Here is a 20,223-nt window from a genome sequence, read left to right as displayed (position 1 = left end):
GTGAAGAGGAGCTCTCTGACTTTGGGTGATGTCCAAGACTGTGCAAGGGTCAGATAGTGATAGGCAATAAATAAGAAAGAGGTGGGGAGAGAGCCTGCAGCAGCTGGGAGGTGCCGAGGTGGCAGGCAAGGAGCCAGGGCCAAGACAGGAGCCCAGCCTGTACACAGAGGGGTTCAGGGTCACCGTCGCCCCAACCCTGCTCCCTGTGTAGGAGATGTTGCAGCCCTTGAGAGTTTCCTCCTGAAGCTTTTGTGCGTTGCTCGTCTCTGACAAACGAAGTTTCTTCAGCTCTGGGGTGATTTTGGACACTTCAGTTCTTGCTCGGGACCCCAGCGCTGGTTTCTCCCAGCACTAGCTGAGTAATAGTGATGGGATATTAAGGAGAGTATTTGTTGTGATGGTGGTTGCACTGCTGCCCACAGCACTTCTTCAGCTCTGCTGTCTCACTTGCACCTATTTCTTCCTTTCTGAAAGCCAGTGACTGGGTATAACTCTTCCTGCACTGAAAAACCTTGGATGTAGTGTACAATAACAGGAACATACGGCTTCCCGTGTGCTGCAGCAATCTGTCCATGCTGGGTCCAGGCAGCCCACTGTCCTCTAGTAATACTGACACATTGTCCCTGGAAGGGATGCTCTCTGCTCAATAAGTCACCAGCCAGAGCTGGTGCGGGATGTGGCAGCTGCCCGGGGGTGAGCTGGAGGCTTGCAGAGATCACAGAGGGGAAATGGATGAACACATAAACACGGGGCACAGGGCACCCTGTGCCTGAGAGGGTCTCGTGTCCTTGGGGACAAAAGCAAAGGGTGAGGTCTTGGTCATGTTGGCACTGCTGTCTGTTTTTGAAACGCAGTCACTTTCCCTCTTTCCTTTAGGTAGAGCTCCTGTGCAGCCTTATGGGTGCCAGGCAGCATTGCTTAATTGCAGTGCCTGGAAAAAACATGTGCTTCAGCAGAGCTTAAAGCTGTTTCTCAGGGTATCTTCCACAGTAGGGTATCTTTATATGGCGATCTTGTTAGATAGTGCAGCTGTAGCAGCTCTTCTGCACCTCATGGTTGCTCCCAGCCAGCCTGGGGCCAGGCAGATGCTGTTGGGGTGAGCGTGAAGCTCGTCTGGGCTCATCTGAAAGATGTCCTGTAGGGGAGTCGTCTTCTGACCGCCTGGTGCCCTGTGAGTTGCTTGTGGTGTGTAGCAGTTGGGTTTCTTCAGGAAGACTGTTGCGACGCCACACTGCTGTGGCTTGCGCATGGCTGTATCGTTCCTGAACCCTCCCCAGCCAGGGAGGGATTGGGGCGTTTTCCTTTGCCCAGCCGTTCCAGAGGGGCTGGTTTGGATCGTTGGGTTGGAGGTGGCCAGGCCTATGCGATGGGGACTGGGTACACCCCCCTCGCATCCTCCGTAGCACCCACATATCCCTACGTGGCCTCGGCAAGAGGAGCAGATCTGCTAGTGCAGAGGGAGCTGTGTTACAGTGGTGTGTTTTATGATCGTTACCTTGACGAATCACAATTACACTGTGGGGTTATGCTCATAATTGTTTCTACAAAGCTGGATTTGCTTCCCCACCCCCCCTTTTCCCACTGACCTCAAATTATCCTTAACAATGCAAAGTTATCTGCTGCTGGGTGACTTTTCCATGTGCTTTTGGGAAGGGGAAGCCTGCGCTTTAAATGGGGAAAATATTGCCCTCATAAGTCTTTATTCCGCTTCACTTGCCTTTAATGTTTAGTTACCAATTCACTTTTATAACTTCCATATTGAGGGAATCAAGTCCTTCGTGCCTCTGGTTATTAAATGTATGCGATAAGTGCCTTATAATACCGTGAAAGATGGCTGATTCCTTTATGGCTTCCTCAGCCCCACGTGGGGTGTGAGGGATGCATAAAAGGAGCTGGCAGTCCCCACCGTGGCTTTGTCCTGGGATGTGGGACCTGCCCCAGTGCCACGGGTTTCCCAGCCTCCAGGGCTTCCCATCAACATCTGCAGCACCTCTGCTTGGAGGAGGCAGGTCTTACTGGTCAAGGGTTGTAAGAGACATCTTCCCTCTATTCCCCCCCCCGCAATCAAATTCATATTTGCACTCTCTGGAGCTGGCGTGCCAGGAGGTTTGTTTATAATGCTAAACAGATCAGGTAATTGAAAGCTAATGCTTCTGTCTGGATCGCGAGGTATAATATGCCTGGATGATGAATCAATTTTCCTGTTGTCCTGCAAGAGAGAGGAGTCAAACGCTCTGCTTGCTTTTCCTATATATATATATGTACACACACACATATATAATTGTGTGTGTGTTGGGGTGCTGCCTGCTTGCTGGCACGCAGTTTATTCACTGCCCAGCATGCAAACATGAGCGGTGCCACTTGCATGGCACGGATCTAACAGGGACGTGTCATCTGCTCTGGCAGTGCATGGAGCTGATGGCATCCTGATGAAAAGTCGCTCCCCTCCGGTCTGGGCTAGATATAGATTTGGGTAGTACGTATGTACACATGCTAGAAGATACGTGGTGCTTTTTTAGCTATTGACCATAGCGCTTGAAAAGCTGAGAGAGATTAGATAAATGTTATCCTTGTCGTATGAGGAGAGTGAAGGAAGGCCGGACACGTTAAGTAGCCTCAAGCTAATCACTTGGTAAATTGGCATAAGAGGCTGTTTTTCATCTCTGCCTCATGCATGTGGGACGAAACGAGCCTGGCTGTGTTTAAATCCCAGTGGATATTCTAGTCTCCCTTGCTGCATTGGCCCTGGGCTGGAAGGGGAGCACGTGGAGCTGTGCAGGCTTGCTGTGCGGTCTCAAGAAGGTGACACCAGCCTGTGTTGTCAAACACCTCCTTGCACAGTGTCCTTCTGGGAATGAAAAGAACCACCATTCCCATGGGGTTGGTGGCTACCGGTCCCCTTCCAGCAACTGGGGTAAGGTCCTGGCACTTCTGGAGACCAGCTAAAACTTAAACCCGGTGACTTGGTGACCATATGGTCACCGACAAGATTGCAGATATATCTCTGTGTCTCTCTATGATGCAGGGGCAAAGACACCTGCCTCCCTACTGGCTTCACACGGTGCCCTGGGATCTGGGAGTGAGATGTGATGCCCATGAGCTGTGGAGCTGGCAAACAGGGTTTCACGCTTCATGAGTTTGCTATTAATTGGGGTACAGCACGCAAGCTGTGGATTGACCATTGGTCTGACTTCAGTGGTCTACAAGGCTTTCAACAAGTTGTAAAAGCACAACTGTAGGTACATGGAGGCTGAGATACGATGCAGGGTTGGCCTCCTAAAGTTAGCTTTTGTCAGGCTAACCCCATATCTTCCTTTAGAAAGGTAACTGATTTCCTCAGCAAAGAGATGACTTTGTGGTGAGAGGTTAATATGATGCTGCATTACATCATAAATGGTTTGTTTTTCTGGAGAAGACACAGTATAGCCCAGCTGTTGTAGGTGAAGAGCTGAATAATGGAGAAGGGGCGGTAGGAGGTGTTGAAAGAGGAGATAACCGCTGAGGTTACTTGGAGGTGATGTTGGCTCCTGCTTTCGTGAGGACACTGGCACAAAAGGCAGGAGCATGCTCATGGGCTTTGCTGCTGGCACAGTGCTGGGGCTGTGGGAACACAAAGTGGGGTGTGAAGATGGCCAAGGGGAAGAGCTGCAGTAGCAAAACGAAGAGAGAGTCTGTAATGCAAAGTGGGATGAATGCAAATATGGGTGTAATGGGGCTTTTGCTGCCAGCTAGGAAATGATGTTGGTTGGAAACGACCTGGTGGATAGAAGTGCTTGGCACAATGCTCGATTACAGGGTGAAAACAAGCCTCCAGGATGATGGGGCTGTGAGAAAGGCCAGTGTGATCTCAGGCTGCAAGTCATGGTGTTTCCAGTGTAACTGGGAAGTTGCTTGTGCTGTTATACAAGGGAGACCTCCTGGAGACCGCTCTGTATTTCCGGTCACTCTTATTCAAGAAAAAGGGACTTAAATAGGCTGATGAAGAAAACAGAGAGCCATTTTCTATTACAGTGTCTATCACAGTGGTCCTTCTTGCATAGGTCATCAAACGTGAGCGTCAGTTGTGCTGGGTCTGAAACCAGAAGCAAAATAACCTCGCTACCAGGACTCTGCCTGAGCAATATATCTGCATCACGTCTGGGACTTGAGTTAGTATCTCTTCAAGGCACTTGAGACAATTTGCCTTGCACTTCACTGCTTGGTACAGATGCGCTGCCTTAGAAGAGCTGGCCTCATGTAACTTATAAGTGATAGCTGGGTGGGTCTGGCTGTTGCTTGTAAAGGAGGGAGGAGGAAATGCCGGGAAAGAAAAAGAGCCGCTTAAGCAAAGACAGTTTTGATACAAGAGAAAATGGATGTAAAATGCTTGTGAGTACATTTGCGTAAGAAATGAGAAAAGCAGGGGAGTTCTGGTGCAGCGTTTCAGTATGAGTTGGGAGGGCAAAGCCCTAGCTACTCTTAAGGTGGACTTTGATCGGTCTATAGAAGGCATGGTATAATGGCAGCTCTGCAGTGCAAGGAGACCTGGACGAGCAGGACCCTCCAAACAGACAAGAAGTGTGAGAAGGAGGCAAGTATTTAAACAAATGCCCCCTTTCCTCTATTCCCCCCCCCAAAAAAAGTGAGCAATCTCATCTGTGTTAGCAATGCACCTCATATGGTCTCGATTAGAAGTTGGAAATGAGTCTAGGTGGATGTGTACATGGTGAGCCCTTCAGGATTTGTGAAGTATGGTATCGGTCTTGAAGCTATTGTGTCTTGCAGAAGAGCAGCTTACCTCAGTAATAACTGAGGAATGCCATAGGAATATATGTTTAGAGACATTTGCAGGGAGGAGGGAGTAACCCACTGACTGTATTTCATACCTCAATGCCTGATTGCAGAGACCAGGGCAGGGCTGGGGGTTGTCACATCTGTACTTGGCGTGAACCCAGCACCCATGTTCCTGCCAGGTTAATGAACCGAGGCAGAGGAGAAGGGAAGGTCTCAGTCTTCAGCAGCAATTGGGAGGATATAAGATTTCTAGGGCAAGCAAAACCCTGGAAGGAAAAGAGGGGGAGCTAGTTGAGATACTGGAGGACATGAAGAGGCACTTAAGTTTTAGGGGTGGAGTTTCTTTGCTTGGTTGGTTTGCTTTCCTGTGCAACCACTGCCAATTTAGCAATCACAGCTTGACTCCTTGAGTTTTCAGAATAAGATGCATTTCTGTTTTGTTTTTAAAGTGGATTCAGGCGAACCCAACCAGTGCAAAGTTACACTATTCTTTCCAAAGCAATAGGGAACCAAAGAAAATTATTTTCTTGGTCTATCTTTGAGATGCCTGTGAACCAAGACTGATTTGCCACTTCTAGGAGCAAGGGTGCAACTCCTGCTAAGTTGAAAAATCAGAGAAAAAAGGAAAAGAGCCATTTCTGGGAGTCCCTGAGAAGGGAAGTGTCTGTGTAGCTTAAAGGACTCAAAGTCCCTTGCTGACCTGCACACCTAATTCAAGATGATGCTATTTCCCTGTACTGCACTCTACGTAAAGCAGCTGCTGGGTTGGGGGATTATCCTATACGTAAGTGTGTGTGTATGTATTTATTTCCACTGTTGCTTCTCTTGTCTCTCCCTTTATGGGTGTTGTGGGTCTATGTTAAATAACGTACCAAAGCATATCTGGCTCAGGAAGCTCATGGGCTTCGTCTGGGAGGCTGGAACACAGGTTGTGGAGTTGTATTTACACTTTACTGTAATATCACTTCGGGGGGGAGGCGGCTGGCCCCAAGACCCCTGTACCCCAGTTCTGAGTCATCAGAAAGTCATGCTTGTGCATGTCTTTTTCTGCCTTTGCTAGAATGCTGCCCACATGGCTTTGAGTGTCAGGTCAAAAATAACCCTGACTCTTTTTAGCAAACACAATCAATAAAACAAAAGCCAATCTGGCCGCCGCCTCCTTCCCAGCTGTGGTTGCTCCACAGCTCCTGGCTCAGGGCTGTTCCATCCCTCCCTGAAGGTCATTGCTTAGATGCTGTAGCTTCAGCATGCCCTGGTGGTAAACCCACATCATCCCATTCCTGCTTCTTCCCATGTTCTTTCTTTCTTTTGGAGGACCCTCTCATTTGGGTTGTAGGAGTTGCAGGTGGGAAATGCCTTCATCCTGTGTTTCTAGCCTTGCCCAGTGTGGCCAGGCTGTTTGGTGACAAGTCCTCAATAACTCAGTCCTGCAATCTTGTGGCCTAGGACCTGCACTTGCAGTCCTGCCCTGTCTTGGAAGGGTTTCGATGAGCCGTTGGATTTCTTGACTGACTCCTCCCAGTCTGTGTTTTGTTCTGCAAGTGTTCGCAGAGGCCTTAGATGTTGGCAGGGAATGTGAAATGGCTGTAATAATGTCCTGTTTCTCATTCTGTCTGGGACACAGGCGATCCAAGCCGATGAGCAGGTCATTGAGGATGAACCGTAACTTACACAGTCATGCAGCAGCCGGTTGGGAGCTTATGCTGCGTCCTTACGCTAACCCCTCTGGGTATGCAGGCAATTACGGAACATGTGGAAAGCAGAGGTGACTCTTGTGGGTCTCTGCTTTTCTTGGATCTGCATGGTGAGAGCAGAGAAATATGTTTAGATGACAAAGTCCAGGCTTTGTATTTTTTTTTTCTTGATCTGGATGGTATTTGGGATATGGCTCAAATAGGTCCGTATACTTCTGTCACGCTAATTCGTTTGTTCTTGTGCAAGCACAAAGCATAGCGAGTCCTGGAGGAGGAACGTGCAGCCCCTGTGACTGCTCTGGAAATGGTCAAAGGTCCCTCTTCTGCTTACTCAACCTCTGGACCACCACATGGGGTCCTGCAATTTTCTTGCGTGGAATCATAGAATCATGGGATGGTTCTCAGTGTTGGCTTATCACCCCAACCCTGCATCACTTGGAAATGTTTCCCCTCTCCAGGGCCAAGTTCAAAGCCAGCTATTGCATCAAGGCAGATATGAGCTTGAGTGCATGTGTTCGTAAACTTCGAAGTTGGGCTTCTTTCACGTATTGTCTAAAGGGACCAGCCAGATGTTTTTCCCCTCTCTCAGCTCACTTTGAGAGAGGAGAACCTCCACCTGCTCCCCAGCAAAGACCCTCTTGAAAATGTTTGTGCTTTCTGGTGGGAGGGTGTCTGAGTCAATCTGGGAGAAAGCCTGAACTGGCCAAGGGGGATGAGGACTGAGCTCCTTCCCCACCACACAGCACTGCAGCTTGTTAGCAGAGGCCTGTGGCCGCAGCCAGCTGGTCACGCTGTTGCCAGCATCGCTCCTGCGCTGCCGATAACAGGGGACCCTGTTCTCTGGGGCTGTCGATCTGTCACCTTCCCCCAGCTCTAATATTTACTGAATAACGATCCCACGGTGACAGATCTATTTCTGTTTTTGTTCTCTATAACATACCTGCCAGAGCACCCCGGGCGACTGAGGAATTTATAATAAAGGCACAGTTTCCAAACTAAGTTTGGTGCTCTCCTGCCAGCAGCACTTCCAGCCAGCACAGACTAGGACCCTGTTTATCCACCCCAGTAAGAGACTGGATAAATATATAACTTTTTTTTCCCATTTAGGCCCCAAATTTTTCTTGAGAGGTTTTATTTCCATTCACTTCTTTTGCATGAGCCGTCTCGATCGTGTCTTTGTTTTACCGATGTGCACAGCGAGGTGCAGAGAGGGGCAATGACTTGGGCGAGGATGTTCAATGGATTGGTTGCATGTTCCACATGTGAAATTGTTGGTAAAACCATGTTATTTGGGAAAACAGAATAAAAAGCAGCATGAGAAACTACTTGTTTTGGCAGCGTGATTCATACTGTATGTGTCTGAGCATGTGGATGCTGAAGCCTGAGCAAGTCTAATCCCCAGACCTGTTGCAAGAAGGTTTTGGCTGGAGGAAGGTGGGAAGAGGTGTGAGGCCAGGTGGTAGGGCATGAGGACCTCTTGCTGTGCGCTGTCCCCTGCACGGGCCGAGGCACCATCTGGTTGTGCCACAGCTGAGCCTTTCCTTCTTCTCCACAGACACATAGAGAACTGGAAGAACTTGCAGACGCTGAACGCCGTTGACATGGAGCTGTACACGGGACTCCAGAGGCTGTGAGTATGTCCTGTGTGTCGGGGAGGAAAACAGCACTGGGCAGCCCCTTCCTGCCAGCAAATAGCTGCAGCTTCCCTCCATCCGCAGTCTCCATGCCACGATGTTCGGAGCCGGTTTAAGCTACTGGCTCTGCTGTATTTTGCTATGAGACTCTGTGAAATGGAGATGAAGTGCTTTTTGGTCTTTGCTGGGTCTGTGAGAAGGAAGATTGCCAGCTCCTGACGGCTCTGTCAACACACATCAGCCCTGACCTCTCTTCTCCCCCGCTGTTCTGGTTCTGGGCTTGTGCTCCACAATGTGAAATTCCAACTCTGTCCACCAATCCTTCATTGTCAGGCTGTTGGTCCTCATTTAACGCACTCGCCGTCACGGTGCACAATAAGGGAATCGCATCTCCCTGCACAACCCTCCGAGCACCAGGAAAGAATGACTTTGTGCATCATGGAGGGGAAACTGAGGTCCAGGAGATTGAAGGGACTTGCCAGGCGCTTGGGAAGCCTGGCCAAGTGAGGATACCTCCCAATCTCTTAATTCCTCCTCTTGGAGCTGGGAGTGCCCTGGGTGCTGCTTGCATGAGATGCAGAGGCTTGCTCAGGGTTAATCAGACTCTGCTAATATATTTCACGGGAAGCTTTACATTAGCTACAGCTCGCCCACAGGCTGGAGGAGAGGTGTACATTGCTGAGCACTTGATAACCAAACCCCAGCAAGCTGTACTTTTAACACACACCCCCCCCTTGTAAGCAGGCTGGCTGCTGTTCTCATCTCACCTAAGAAAGCAGCGATGGAGTCGGGCATACTTTTGTCTGCAGCAGATATTAATAAACCCTGGTCACGGTGCTGATACAGCTTCTCCAAAACAGGGTGGGAAAAGGATTCCCTCTTCAATGTCTGTAACTCCCTACGCAAAATACTTACCCCTCCTTACCAGAGCTGCAAGCAAAAGGGTTTTCTTGTGGGTTTGAGGGAGGGAAGGTGGCGGTGCAGGGGGTTAGGTTTGCTGTGGGGTCAGGCAGTGCTGCTCGTGAAGATGGAGGGAGAAGAGAGGAGCTCTGGGCCGCTCCAGCAAGCCTTGGTGGATGTGGGGGGAGAGTCTTGCCCAGCAGCTGCTCTGTGCTGAGCCTGTGCTGTCACCATATCAGATGAAGCTGAAAAGCCCAATTTCCTCTTTGCTTGTAACTCATAGAGGCTGTCTGGGAAGAGATGTTCCTCTTCCCAGAGGGGAAACCGCAGGGCTCCCAGTGCACCTCGGGCACTGAGCACAGGGTTTTAGAGCAGTCGTCACCCTTGACTCCATTGCTGCCCTTCTGCATCTCTTTGCAGGACAATCAGGAACTCAGGACTACGAAACATCCAGCCACGCGCCTTTGCCAAGAACCCTCACCTGCGCTACATGTGAGTGCTGGCAGCTCCTGCCTCCTTTTCCCTCTGCCCCCTGTGGAAAGGCGATCCTCAAAGCAGATCCCCAAAGTGCCCATCGGGGAGAGCTGCGGAGGGAAGGGGGATGCTGATGAGGAAAGGGAGGGAGAGGGTGGTAAAGGGCGGGAGAAGGAAAAGCAAAGGCGCAGGGAAGTGCAATGGGCTGCGATGCAGGATGGGGTGAAGTCCTGCTGGGCAGCGGATGGGTTTTGCTTTCTAATAACTGCCCTGGCTTTGATTGCCGCCCTAATGAGCGCTTGTGTTGTTAGCAGCCTTGCGGTGGCTGGTGCACATTTCCCTTTCTGCAGAGTTTGGGGGGTGGCCGCACACCCCAGCACACATCCGGAGGAGCCTGCCCCACTTGTTAGCTTATAACCAAAAGGCACTTTTCCGGCACAAATCCTGGAGCATGGGGCTGCCAGCTCTGCTCCTAATTATTGACTTCTTAAACTGGCATCTGCAGCAGGCCTGGGGTAGGGCTGTTTTGTGCTGGAGAGGCTGGAATCCTGTTATCATGGGACATTGCACAAATGTCCAGCTGTTGGGCATCTTTAGCCAGCGGGTGCGGTGTCCCGGGGAATTCCCGCATCCTTGAGGCCAAGGGCACTGATTTCTTTTCTAGGTATGTATTTACTTTTCCCAAGGCGATAAAGGAAAGCCTGAATTTCAGGCCAGTGTGCAAGACACTCCATGGGCTTGAAATAACTTGTCAAAGTGACTGTGTCCGAGATCAAACCCTTCTCAGCTCTGGTATAGATATAAAAGGTGAAAAGGGGTTGGTGAGAGGCCACTGGCCTTGGGCACGAGCTGATGGGCTGGATGGAGAGTGTGTGTATCCCTGTGCTGGTGGCTTCTTCCATGAAAAACGGCTGTAGCGCACATCCGTTTGAGTCTGCAGATGCATGTGGCCATCGATATGGGCATGGTCCTGGCGGAGGGAGATAGATGCGACCTGCAAAGCAGGACAGATTTGTCTTTTGATGTCTGCTTGGAAATGATGTGAACTGAAAAACCCCAAAAGCTTCCTTTTTGGAAAGGCAGTTACAGTTGCTAAGTGACGGTAAAGTACTTGCTAAATAGGAGATCTGCAGTACCAAAGGGCATGAATAGTTAAGGGCATTGTGAACAAGCACGGAGCCTTTTTGAATTTAAAGAAGTGCTTATTTTGTCATCATAAACACTCCTTAATGCTGACCACTGGGATTTTCCTGATTTCTGTGCTTTGTTATTTTGATTTGTAGCGTTTGCTTTGTGTTTTCTGTAGTTGTTTTTTACTGGGAAGTGTTCTCTCCGAATACCTCTCCCCATTGATTTTTTTTTGGGGGGTTGTTTGTCAATTGTGCAGTTGCTGTTTATGTATCTAGCAGATAAAACGAATAACATTTGATTCCTGATGAAATTAGTTTGGATATCGTAGGAGTTTAGAAGGCCACGTACGCTCATTTTGAGGCTGAATGTGTTGCTAATGTGTACACATGCAATTGCTGCTGCTTTTTCCAAAAGTGTTTGTTTTTGTCTTTTGAGATTACTTTTGAGATGGAAAAAAACTCACATCCATCTTGTGTCAAGAGTTAAGGTTGGTATGTGGTGATGAAATATGTGTTTGTTTACTGCTTGGGCCATGTAAGATTGATCATGTTCTTAACATCTTTCTTTCCTTGCCTTTCGAAGCTCGAGGCAAGTAAGTATATTATTTGGTTAGTGTTTGCCAGTGGGTTTTGAATGCTGTTCCTAGGACCTGGCAGCGTGGATGTTTGCAAGGTGGATGTCGCCCACAGCACATGCCGGGCACCTGGGGATGGAGACCTGGTGCTTGCAGGGATGGTGGCTCCCTCCTGCTCCCCAGAGGCTCTCGGGCCACGGTGCCACTGCTCCCTTGCAGCTAGGCTGCTTTTTCTGGGGTTCTCCCTCCCTGATGAGGGGAAGTGCAGTGGCTCCTGAGGCTTTGTGCAGCCTGGCAAGCACCTGGTGCTGCCCGGGGTCCCCTCCATGGCCACGGCACCATGCAAGCACATCGGGGTGCCTCCTTGCTCCACAGCTGCTACCTCCCGGGGAGCTCGCCGAGGGCCTGACATTTTTTACAGCCGCTGCACATAGGAGCCAGGGATAAAAGGATTAATGGAAATGTCGCTCTGCTGTAAGTCTTGGGCTGCCGTAACCAGGTACAGTAGCCGACAGGAGCGAGGGATACTGCCCCAATCCCCTTGCGGCAGGGCTGGCTGCAGCTGGATGGGCACGGGGCTGGGGACCATGGGATGGTGTGCTTAAGACTTGTTGAGTTACTGCTATGTGTTATTGCTGCCACCCTGGTTTTCCTTCTCCTTTGCTGGCTGTTTGGATGGTTGCAGGTGGAGTTGAGTCAACAAGATGGCAAATGTGTCTAATAAATGACACTGCCGGGGAGAGCTGGCACGGTGTGGTGGGGACCTGGGGCTGGACCTTTGCAGAGTGCTACAAGCTGGGTCTGAGCAGCAGTAGGCATTTTTCCACATGAAGTTCATGTACCAATTGTGAGGAGTCAAAAGCTGGTTTTTTCCCCCTCCGTCCCCATTCTGGGTTAAATCCCAGCCTCCTGCTGAAGTGAGTTTTTTCCTAGTGCCTTTCATCAAGGTTTCCTCCTCTCAGATGGGCCAGATAGCTCTGCCTTCTCCCAGCAACTTCTATTTCTGGCCCTTCCTCTGTGCACATACTTGTCTTCAGACCCCAGCTGTGCAATCACAAGCAGATCACTTATCCCAGCTCTAATTGCAGGAGCTCAGGTTTGTGGGGGTTTGTTTAAGATAATGGTTCTGCATGAGGTTTGGCTTGTTTTTTTTCCCCCTTCCCCATCACAGTCAGGGAGGAAAGGTGAGAAACCCATGAAGGGGATTTTCAGCGTTCAGTTGCCCAAATGGTAGACCTCAAAGTGCTTCAAAGTGCAGCCTGGCAGGGTCATGCCTGTCCTTTAAGGTTTGAAATTAACTGTATAACTGTAAGGGGCTTGAGGCCAACTTAATCAGTGAAGGAGCAGTGGGTGACTGGGAGCAAGGGGGATGGATCTAGAAATAGCTTTGGATCCCTCTCCCCTCTCCTTGAATGGGGAGAGGTAGGGCGCTCTCATTGTCGGTGCTGTGAAGCCTATCACTGCTGCAGAGGCAATTAATCCAAAATACAACAGTGGGTTTTGCAACGCGGATCTACCTCTTAATGCAGTTGGGTTGAAGCAGTTGACTCCGTCCAGAACAAGTACTGGCTGGATGTTGAATGGGGATGGATGTGGGTCTGATCTAAACTGGATATCATCCAGTGTCATTTTGTGCCCTCACTGGAGGTGGTCTCGCTGGGCAAAGTTGCATTGGTGGGTTCCTGGTCCCATTTCTGTGCAGCTTTGACAGCCCTTTGGCTAATACGGGGATGGTCCTGGAGAACACCATGCACTGGATGCAAGGACCAGCAGGTCTAGGCTGTGGAAAACTGAGCCCTTGTAGCCAAGATTTGTGGAAGTTAGTGTTAGCAGGCAACGCAGGTGAATGTAGGAAATGTTTGGTGTTGACAGAAAACCTCAGTCTTTGGCTTGAGGCTGTACAAGAAAACTTTAGGATGATATGGTTCCTAAATTTGAGACATATAAACCATGTGAATACATATTTACTATGTCGCTGTGTTTAGCACAGCTTATTGAGGAAAAAGTCTTGCACGCTCTCACTTTCTCTGTCCTTCTCCTAATAACACTGGAATGCTTTGGCCAATTTATTTGAACTAGATAGAGGATTACAAGTCATGAGGATATCAAGTTCCTACATGTATCATGAAAATAGGCAGAGCAGTAGTAAAGAGAGGTTGTTGTAGTGCCTTGGGAAGAATACAACATTATCACATTCCTCATTAGGCACTGGGAAGTCCACAGGAGAGCTTAGCTTCGCAGTGCACCAGGAATCAGTGCACAGGAGAGGACAGGACCTGTTTGCTGCTGGCCAAAGTGTCCTGCCTTCGCTGGCTGTGGGACAGTAGAGCTGTGCATGTAGGAGAGTGGGCTCCCAGCAGGTTGTGCCTAGGGCTAGACAAGTTGACATTTGCAGTGCCTGAGTCCCCCTTTACTGGGAAGCAGGTACTTGCGAGACTGTGATTCCCTCTAAATGTTTCCTGAGCGGTTGCGTACTCAGCCAGCCAGTCAGGAGGCACTGCCTTGTATTTGCAGAGGGTAATTGTGCACACCTTATTTATTGTGTAGTAAAGAAAACAAATTAAGGCTGTGTAATTATAGAGACAGGCACACTTTTAAATAAGGCTTAAGTAGTCAGATTTCTATTTAGAAAATTAATAATTGCTATTTCTGTCTGCATTCAGAGGCTCCTCTTAAACTGTCTTCTGGAGGTTTATACATGCTCTAAATTGGTTTGTGGGCTGGCCAAGACACAGCTCCTGTCAAAGAGCGCTCTCTCAGTGCTGCCTGCCAGAGTAAGGATGGGGTTGAGGATCAAGCTTTCTCTTCCAATCTTCACCCAAGAGTCTTAAACATGGAGGCCCTGGAGTACTTTGTGCTGAGTGTAACTGTTTTTTGAATATGGTATGGTCAGATTATCTTCTGCTCCACAGGCATTTTTATCTGTGTGATCCTGTCAGTCTTTTTCTCCCAAAAATGAGGATTGGGGAAGATCTGGAAGGTGCTGGCAGGAATGCTCAGGGACCTGCTTTGCCTGGTGAAAGATTGAGCTGGTTGATCTATGGGCTTGTTTTCATACGCAAACTTGAGCTGTGATTAATCTGGAGCCTCCCAGAACTTCCTCTGTAGGTTGTGTTTTTTTTTGAGGATGGGGTTAGCCATGTGCAGTGTCATACGAACTGGTACCCTGGTATTGGATGTAGTTTGTAGCTTTGACATGGGAATTCCCAGAGATGTGTTATGGTTTTAGGCTTTGATAGGAAAGAAACAGGGCTGCATCCCCTGAAAACTGAGGTGGCTGAGGCAGCACAAGGTTGGTGAGTCGCTCTCTGCCCTCTTCAGTGCTGTTTCAGGACAGCACTCGAAGCCCTTCAGCAACTGAGGCCCGTGTGCTTTTGAAGGGCTGCAGGCAACCATCTTGCAAAGCTGGCAAGGTTCACCTTCTTTGCTTTGTGTGTCTGGGAGCTTGATCGAGATCTTGCACTAAATAAAGAAATAAACAAAATATCAGACACTGAATTATTGCAAGTATAGCCCTGTTCCCTCTCGGTCATGGCTTGAGGGTCATTTTCCCCTGCTTTGTAGTTAATGATCTATTGCCTAGCTCTGGAAGAGCCATTCTTTTATATGAAGCAGTGTTAAACTCTCTTTTGCTCTCTTCCTGTAACCAGCTCCAGGCCCCGTGACTGCCTGCAACCCTCCGCTTGATCCTGGATGTCCTATTACCCTTCTTCCTCCTTCCTGATGATTTCTCCCTGCATTGTCCTTTCATCACTGCACTGTTGTCATACCCATCCTGGCATTCTCCTCCTAACCCAAACTGTCATGTGTTAATTGCTCTTGATTTCCCGTCCATACTCTCGAGTCAGTGCAGCCTAACAAGTCCGTGTGTATCAGCCGAGGCACAGTATGTGACTATATGTAAGTTCTTAGCTCACTGGGAGGCTGAAGTAAAACGCATTTACCTAAACCACCTCCTTGATAGTTTAATGTGATTAATTTAGTCCATTTGCAAATGGACTAAATAGGAACTGAATTTCTCCATGAATACAGGCAAAATAAGAAGTATGAGAAAGATTTAAACAGCCTTTAATTTCCGTTAGGTGAATGTTCCTTTACTATCCCTAATCAGGCGGGCAGCTTGGGTACCCTTTGATTCCCGTTTGTACTCTAAGGATGTTCCTGCTCCAGCCCCTTCTAGGAGCAAACCTTTCTGCTGTGATTTACTCAGGAAGGCATTTTTCCCCACGTGTCTCTAGTTCTTCTATAAAATGCTAGGCATGCTTATAGCGCAGTCACTAAAATAAACAGCAGTAACATCTCCTCTGCTTCCATAAACTTTCCTGTTCCACCCCCACCCCCCATCTGCTTTGTCCCCTGGATGCCAGTGTAGCGCAGGTCCTTGCTGAAATGCTAATCAGCAGCAGTGGTTTGATGGCATGTTTATTCCCAGTCCTTACCGCAGGTGACTGATAAGCAGTTAACTGCAGCTATTCCTTTTTCTGCAGCGGCAGAGGTGGGTCCTGTGTTTTACCAGCCATTGTGCACAAGGCCAGAGAAAAGACCTGTTCCCTGCAGGACTGTGGCTTTCCTTCAGGCTGGGTCGAAATCATTTGACCTGCATTCAGAGGGCTGGGTAACTAATTCCTGGCTCCAGGCTGCTTCGCTCGGCTGTGGAGAGGGTTTATTGTATTGTAAAAGGAGGCTGAGCCGTGAGTTTGTGACTGATGTGCTCTAGTGGGACCTAAGAAAGAAAGTTCCCAACTCAAGCACTGTGCACCTTGCGGCAAGACTTGTCCTGCCTTGGTTCCGCATCTGAAAACCAGGAATAATAACATTTGTTTCCTCAGCTTTTATTTGATCTATATGCAGTGTAACACCTTGTACAGTTTCTAGTGAAACCTGGCCTTGAATTGTGGGATGCTGTTGCAATGTAAGATGAGTTATAATAACACTATCACAAATATTTGTTGCCTGCTCAGATTCTTACATTATGCCTATCACTCTGGTACCTGCGCTCTCAGGATTTTGCTGTGGCTTTGTCTCTCCTTCCTTCCTTTGAAATGTTCAGATGTTCTTTCCAGCTGCATTGTGTGCCTATGAGACTTATTTCCCTTTCTGAAGCTTGATCAATTGTCTTTCGGCAGACGTGTGAAATGGGCAACTGTGATTTGCAAAGGTCTTGGTTTCTCTCATCCCCTCTTTAAAAAAGGCCACAGACAATTCTGGGGATGTCTTGAATGAGGCTGTTCCTACATGGGGGCGTGTGTGTGTTTGTGTGTCTTTTTACAAACCTTGTTTCAGGGTTGGGGTAAAATGTGAACTTTAGACAAGTTGGGGTTTTTGGAGGACTAGTCCTCTGTGACATAGTTCTTACTGTACAACAACAGCCTGATGGGTGCCTTGTTGTGAGCTTCCCTTCAAAGAGAGGCCAAACATTTCTCTCGGATGTCATCCTGAAGATGAGGTGTAGTTATGTCTTGGTTAAACCTCACCACATCTCCGAGATCACCAGCAGCACAGAATGAGCTCATTTCTGGAGATTTGGGCATGACAAGGACTGGATCTTGTTCCTAGGCTTCTGAGGTCACTGCAGCACGGAGGTACTCCAGAAACAGCCTCTGTCTGTCCCTTTTGCTTGCTTCCCAAACCCTGTGGCTCAGTTGACTAGATGTAGTGCAAGGCATGTCTTACCTGCCTATGCCAGTGTGAGAGGTGCTGCACAGGGAGGAGGACCCGCCCCAAAAGAGACCTGAGGACATGGAAACCTGCCTGAAAGCTGCTGGGAGAGAGAGTGAACAATTATGGCAGGATAAGTGAAAGTTAAGTGACCGCACAAGTTATCTCACCTGAGATTTTTCTTTCCATGACACTGGTTTACTAACAGTATGCTTGCAAGGCTGCCTTTGCCTTTTTGATGTACAGGCAATAAGTACCAGGGCAGAAAAATAGAAACATTAAAATCATATGTTATTTGAGCAATAAGATATGACAGGGCAAGAATGATGGGACATTAATTCATGATGGTGTGTGACTAGGCAAGAATTTAAATGTCATTAAGTTAGGCAGTCGTGTGTTTTATTGGAATTATAAAATTTTATTAGAAAACTGGGCGAGGGGGTGGAGTTTCCCAACAACCCCTCCCCCCAATTGTATTTGCGAAGGGATGAACTGTGAATTATGTCAGATGCAAGAGACCGTGGGATATTTACAAGGCTGCCAGCAAGAGCCAGAGGTTTGTCTTCCCCAGGAGCTGTGGGTAACCATGTCTGAAGACTTGCTAGTGACTGAGGATGAGGATGTTTCATGTCTGCTGTCCTCCGGCATGCCGTGAGGTCATGCATGGCCTTTCCCGAGTCTGCTCCCCAGGCAGCTCTGCTGGTGCCCACGGGTGTCCCGTGGGGTGGGGCCGTGCCCGGCACCGTGCGCCCTGCGGGGCCGCGCTTCAGCACCACGGACAGGGCCGGCAGGCTCCCGGCCTCCCTGCCTGCACCAGCCTCTGGGCCTCCCTGCCTGCACCACCAACCTCCCTGCCTGCACCACCAACCTCCCTGCCTGCACCAGCCTCTGGGCCTCCCTGCCTGCACCACCAACCTCCCTGCCTGCACCAACCTCTGGGCCTCCCTGCCTGCGGCCCCGGCCTCCTGGCTTCCAACTCAGATGCCGATCTTGCTGCCTGCAGCTGAGCTTCCCTGCTTCCCAGCCTTCAACCCAGACCTGGCCTTTCCTGCCTGTGACTTGGCCTCTCTGCCTCCCACCTTCCAGATTTCCAGGCCTCCCTGCCTCCAACCCAGTTCTCCAGCCTTCTGTCTTCTCTGCCTGCAGCTGGGCCTCCCTGCTGCCAGATCAGCTCTGACCCCTCTGCCTGCAGCCTGGAACCAGCCCCAGCCACCTGCCTGCAGCATGGGCCCTGGCCTCTAGCCTTGTCCAGGCCTCTTGGCCCTCCCTGCTTCTCTGCTTGCAGCCTGGCCTCTGACCCAGCCTCCCTGCCCGCACTGAAGCCTCCCAGCTTCCCTGCCTCTTGCCTAGCCCCAACCTGCAGCTTGGCCTCCCTGCCTGCCCCCGCTGCCTCCTTTGCCCTTCTCTTGGAACAACCTCATTCCCCTTCCAGCCCCAGCCAAGCACCCCAGGGCAGTGAGTGGAGCAGTGGCTGTGCACACCTGGCTGCAGGTGCAGGATAGATCAAGCCATCAGATGTGAGCCCACCTGAGGGATGGCCAGCCTGGTATCACTACCAGCTGCACCTTTATTCTTCCATCTCTCCCACTATGAAGTCTGCTGAGATGCCTGTTTGACAGATGCAATATAAACTTTCTGAACTGCAGTGGCTCCTGGAACTGGTTTTGTTCTGCAGCGTGAATGGAGTCGTCTTGCAGCACCGCTACGCCGCTGCTGTCGGTGGCTTTCTCACATGAGTAGTTCTCCAGGAGAACTGCCATCCAGCCTCACTGCGACCGCAACCCGTGGGCTTTGGCTAAATGTTTGTTGTATCCAGTTGTGCGTGTTGATAATTGTGGGTAATTTGCTGTCTCAGAATAATGAAGGAATGCCTGCTGCAGTCTGAAGCACTCGGTGCTTCATGGTGATTAGTCTTTTCATTTGAAAATATTCCTCACAGTGACCAATATTTGAAGATAAAGGGTGGGTGAAAGGTACTTCTCCTGTTTAAGTACAACATGTATTGAGAAGAGCAGGAAACATGTAACTGCCGTGTCCAGACATTCTTGTGTTTTTTGACAGAGCTAATTGTCAAAGACAAAACACGTTTCTGCTTTTGGGATGGTTATAAGTGAGGAGTGTAGCAAGCAGGCTTTGCTGGACTCTGTATTAAGTCACCAGCAGTTCCCTGTTCCCCTCAGCCCAGTGTGCCTGGGGCTGTGATGAGGCACATCATACCACGGCTCAGGTGTAGCTGCAGGCAGTCTCTGCTCAGAGGATTCACTCCTCCCTGTGTGCTCAGCTGCTGCAAACAGGAGCATTTCTACCCAAAAGGCTATGCCCGTGCTCAGGTGTGCTCCCAGGTGTCTCCCTACTCCGCATCCCCACCCCAGGGGCTCCTGGAGGGAAGCAGCAGTCTGGTGCGAGGCAGCTCCCTGCTTGGTGCTGTCTGTCTCCTAAGCTGAGTGTTTTTCTTGCTGTTTGATGAGGCGTAGCTGGAGCACGTCAGCCTCACCTCCTGCTGCGGCCAGGAGCCTCTGTGCAGCGTGGGAGGTGGCAGCTGCCATCTCTGCTGGTTGATGGCGTGGTCCCTTTGGTCCCCCGTTCCCCACGCGTGCACCTCTCCACGCCAGCCCACTGCCCCTGCGTTCTCCCCAGCTCTGGTCCCTCATGGCGTCCAGCCGCTGCTCCCAGGCCCCCTGTGCTGTGGGTGCAGGTAGCTCTGCTCCCCAGCGAGGTGGGGCGAATGCTGTAGGCTAATGGCAGGCTTTCTTTTCATTAGTTGGTGTAAACACAGCTCTTTGGCAGCAGGCTGCTTCTCTGAGCCCAGGAAGACCATTTTTCCTTTTATCTATAATTTAGTGAAGTGTCAAGCCACAGAAGTTTTAACGATAATAAGCAGCAGAGGAAATTTATTCGCTGCAAAGGTGGGTTTCATTCCAGGGCTGTGTTTTTTCTCACTCTTCCCTCGTAAGAAATGTTAGTTGCTCATGCAACCTCCCTTCCAGTGTGTTCAAGCGACCTTCCCTGGGAAGCTCACCACCGCAATTCCTGCCTGGCTCAATGGCTTTCCAGCCCCTCTCCCATGCAGGACCTGTGGGCCAAGCAAACTGGAAGAGGAGAAGCAAGGAAAAATATAGTGAGGTAGGAGTATTCATGTGCTTGATGAGGTGTAATGGGAGAAAAGGGAGTCACGAGTTCCCCATCTTTCACTTTCTTCTGCTGCTGTGCATCTCTTGCATCTGTTTCCCGGACCAGCCTCTGTGATGGATTTGACTGCTGAGGAAAAGCGGGGAAGGGCTTTTTTGGGATTACGTGTAGCCCTTGCCTTCTGTCAACCTATGAAGCTGCCAGTGGTGACTGGAGATAAAAAGTGAATCCATGTCATGTGGAAGGTCCAGGGCTC

At 49.8% G+C, this 20,223-nt stretch overlaps 1 protein-coding gene across 3 annotated transcripts in view; it reads left to right on the top strand.

The window, feature by feature from the left end:
- Positions 1 to 20,223, top strand: part of NTRK3 (neurotrophic receptor tyrosine kinase 3) — a 219,728-nt gene that overhangs the window by 27,469 nt on the left and 172,036 nt on the right. For all 3 annotated transcript variants that reach the window (XM_075159884.1, XM_075159883.1, XM_075159885.1), the window contains exons 2-3: positions 8,023 to 8,097; positions 9,422 to 9,493. In XM_075159884.1, the coding sequence (XP_075015985.1) occupies positions 8,023 to 8,097; positions 9,422 to 9,493 (147 nt within the window). The remainder of the gene's footprint in view (positions 1 to 8,022; positions 8,098 to 9,421; positions 9,494 to 20,223) is intronic.

The sequence above is a fragment of the Calonectris borealis genome, chromosome 11 (genome assembly GCF_964195595.1).
Source record: "Calonectris borealis chromosome 11, bCalBor7.hap1.2, whole genome shotgun sequence".
Classification (NCBI taxonomy): Eukaryota; Metazoa; Chordata; class Aves; order Procellariiformes; family Procellariidae; genus Calonectris; species Calonectris borealis.
Note: the sequence above shows the minus strand (reverse complement) of the source record. Positions and strands in the feature narration are given on the sequence as shown.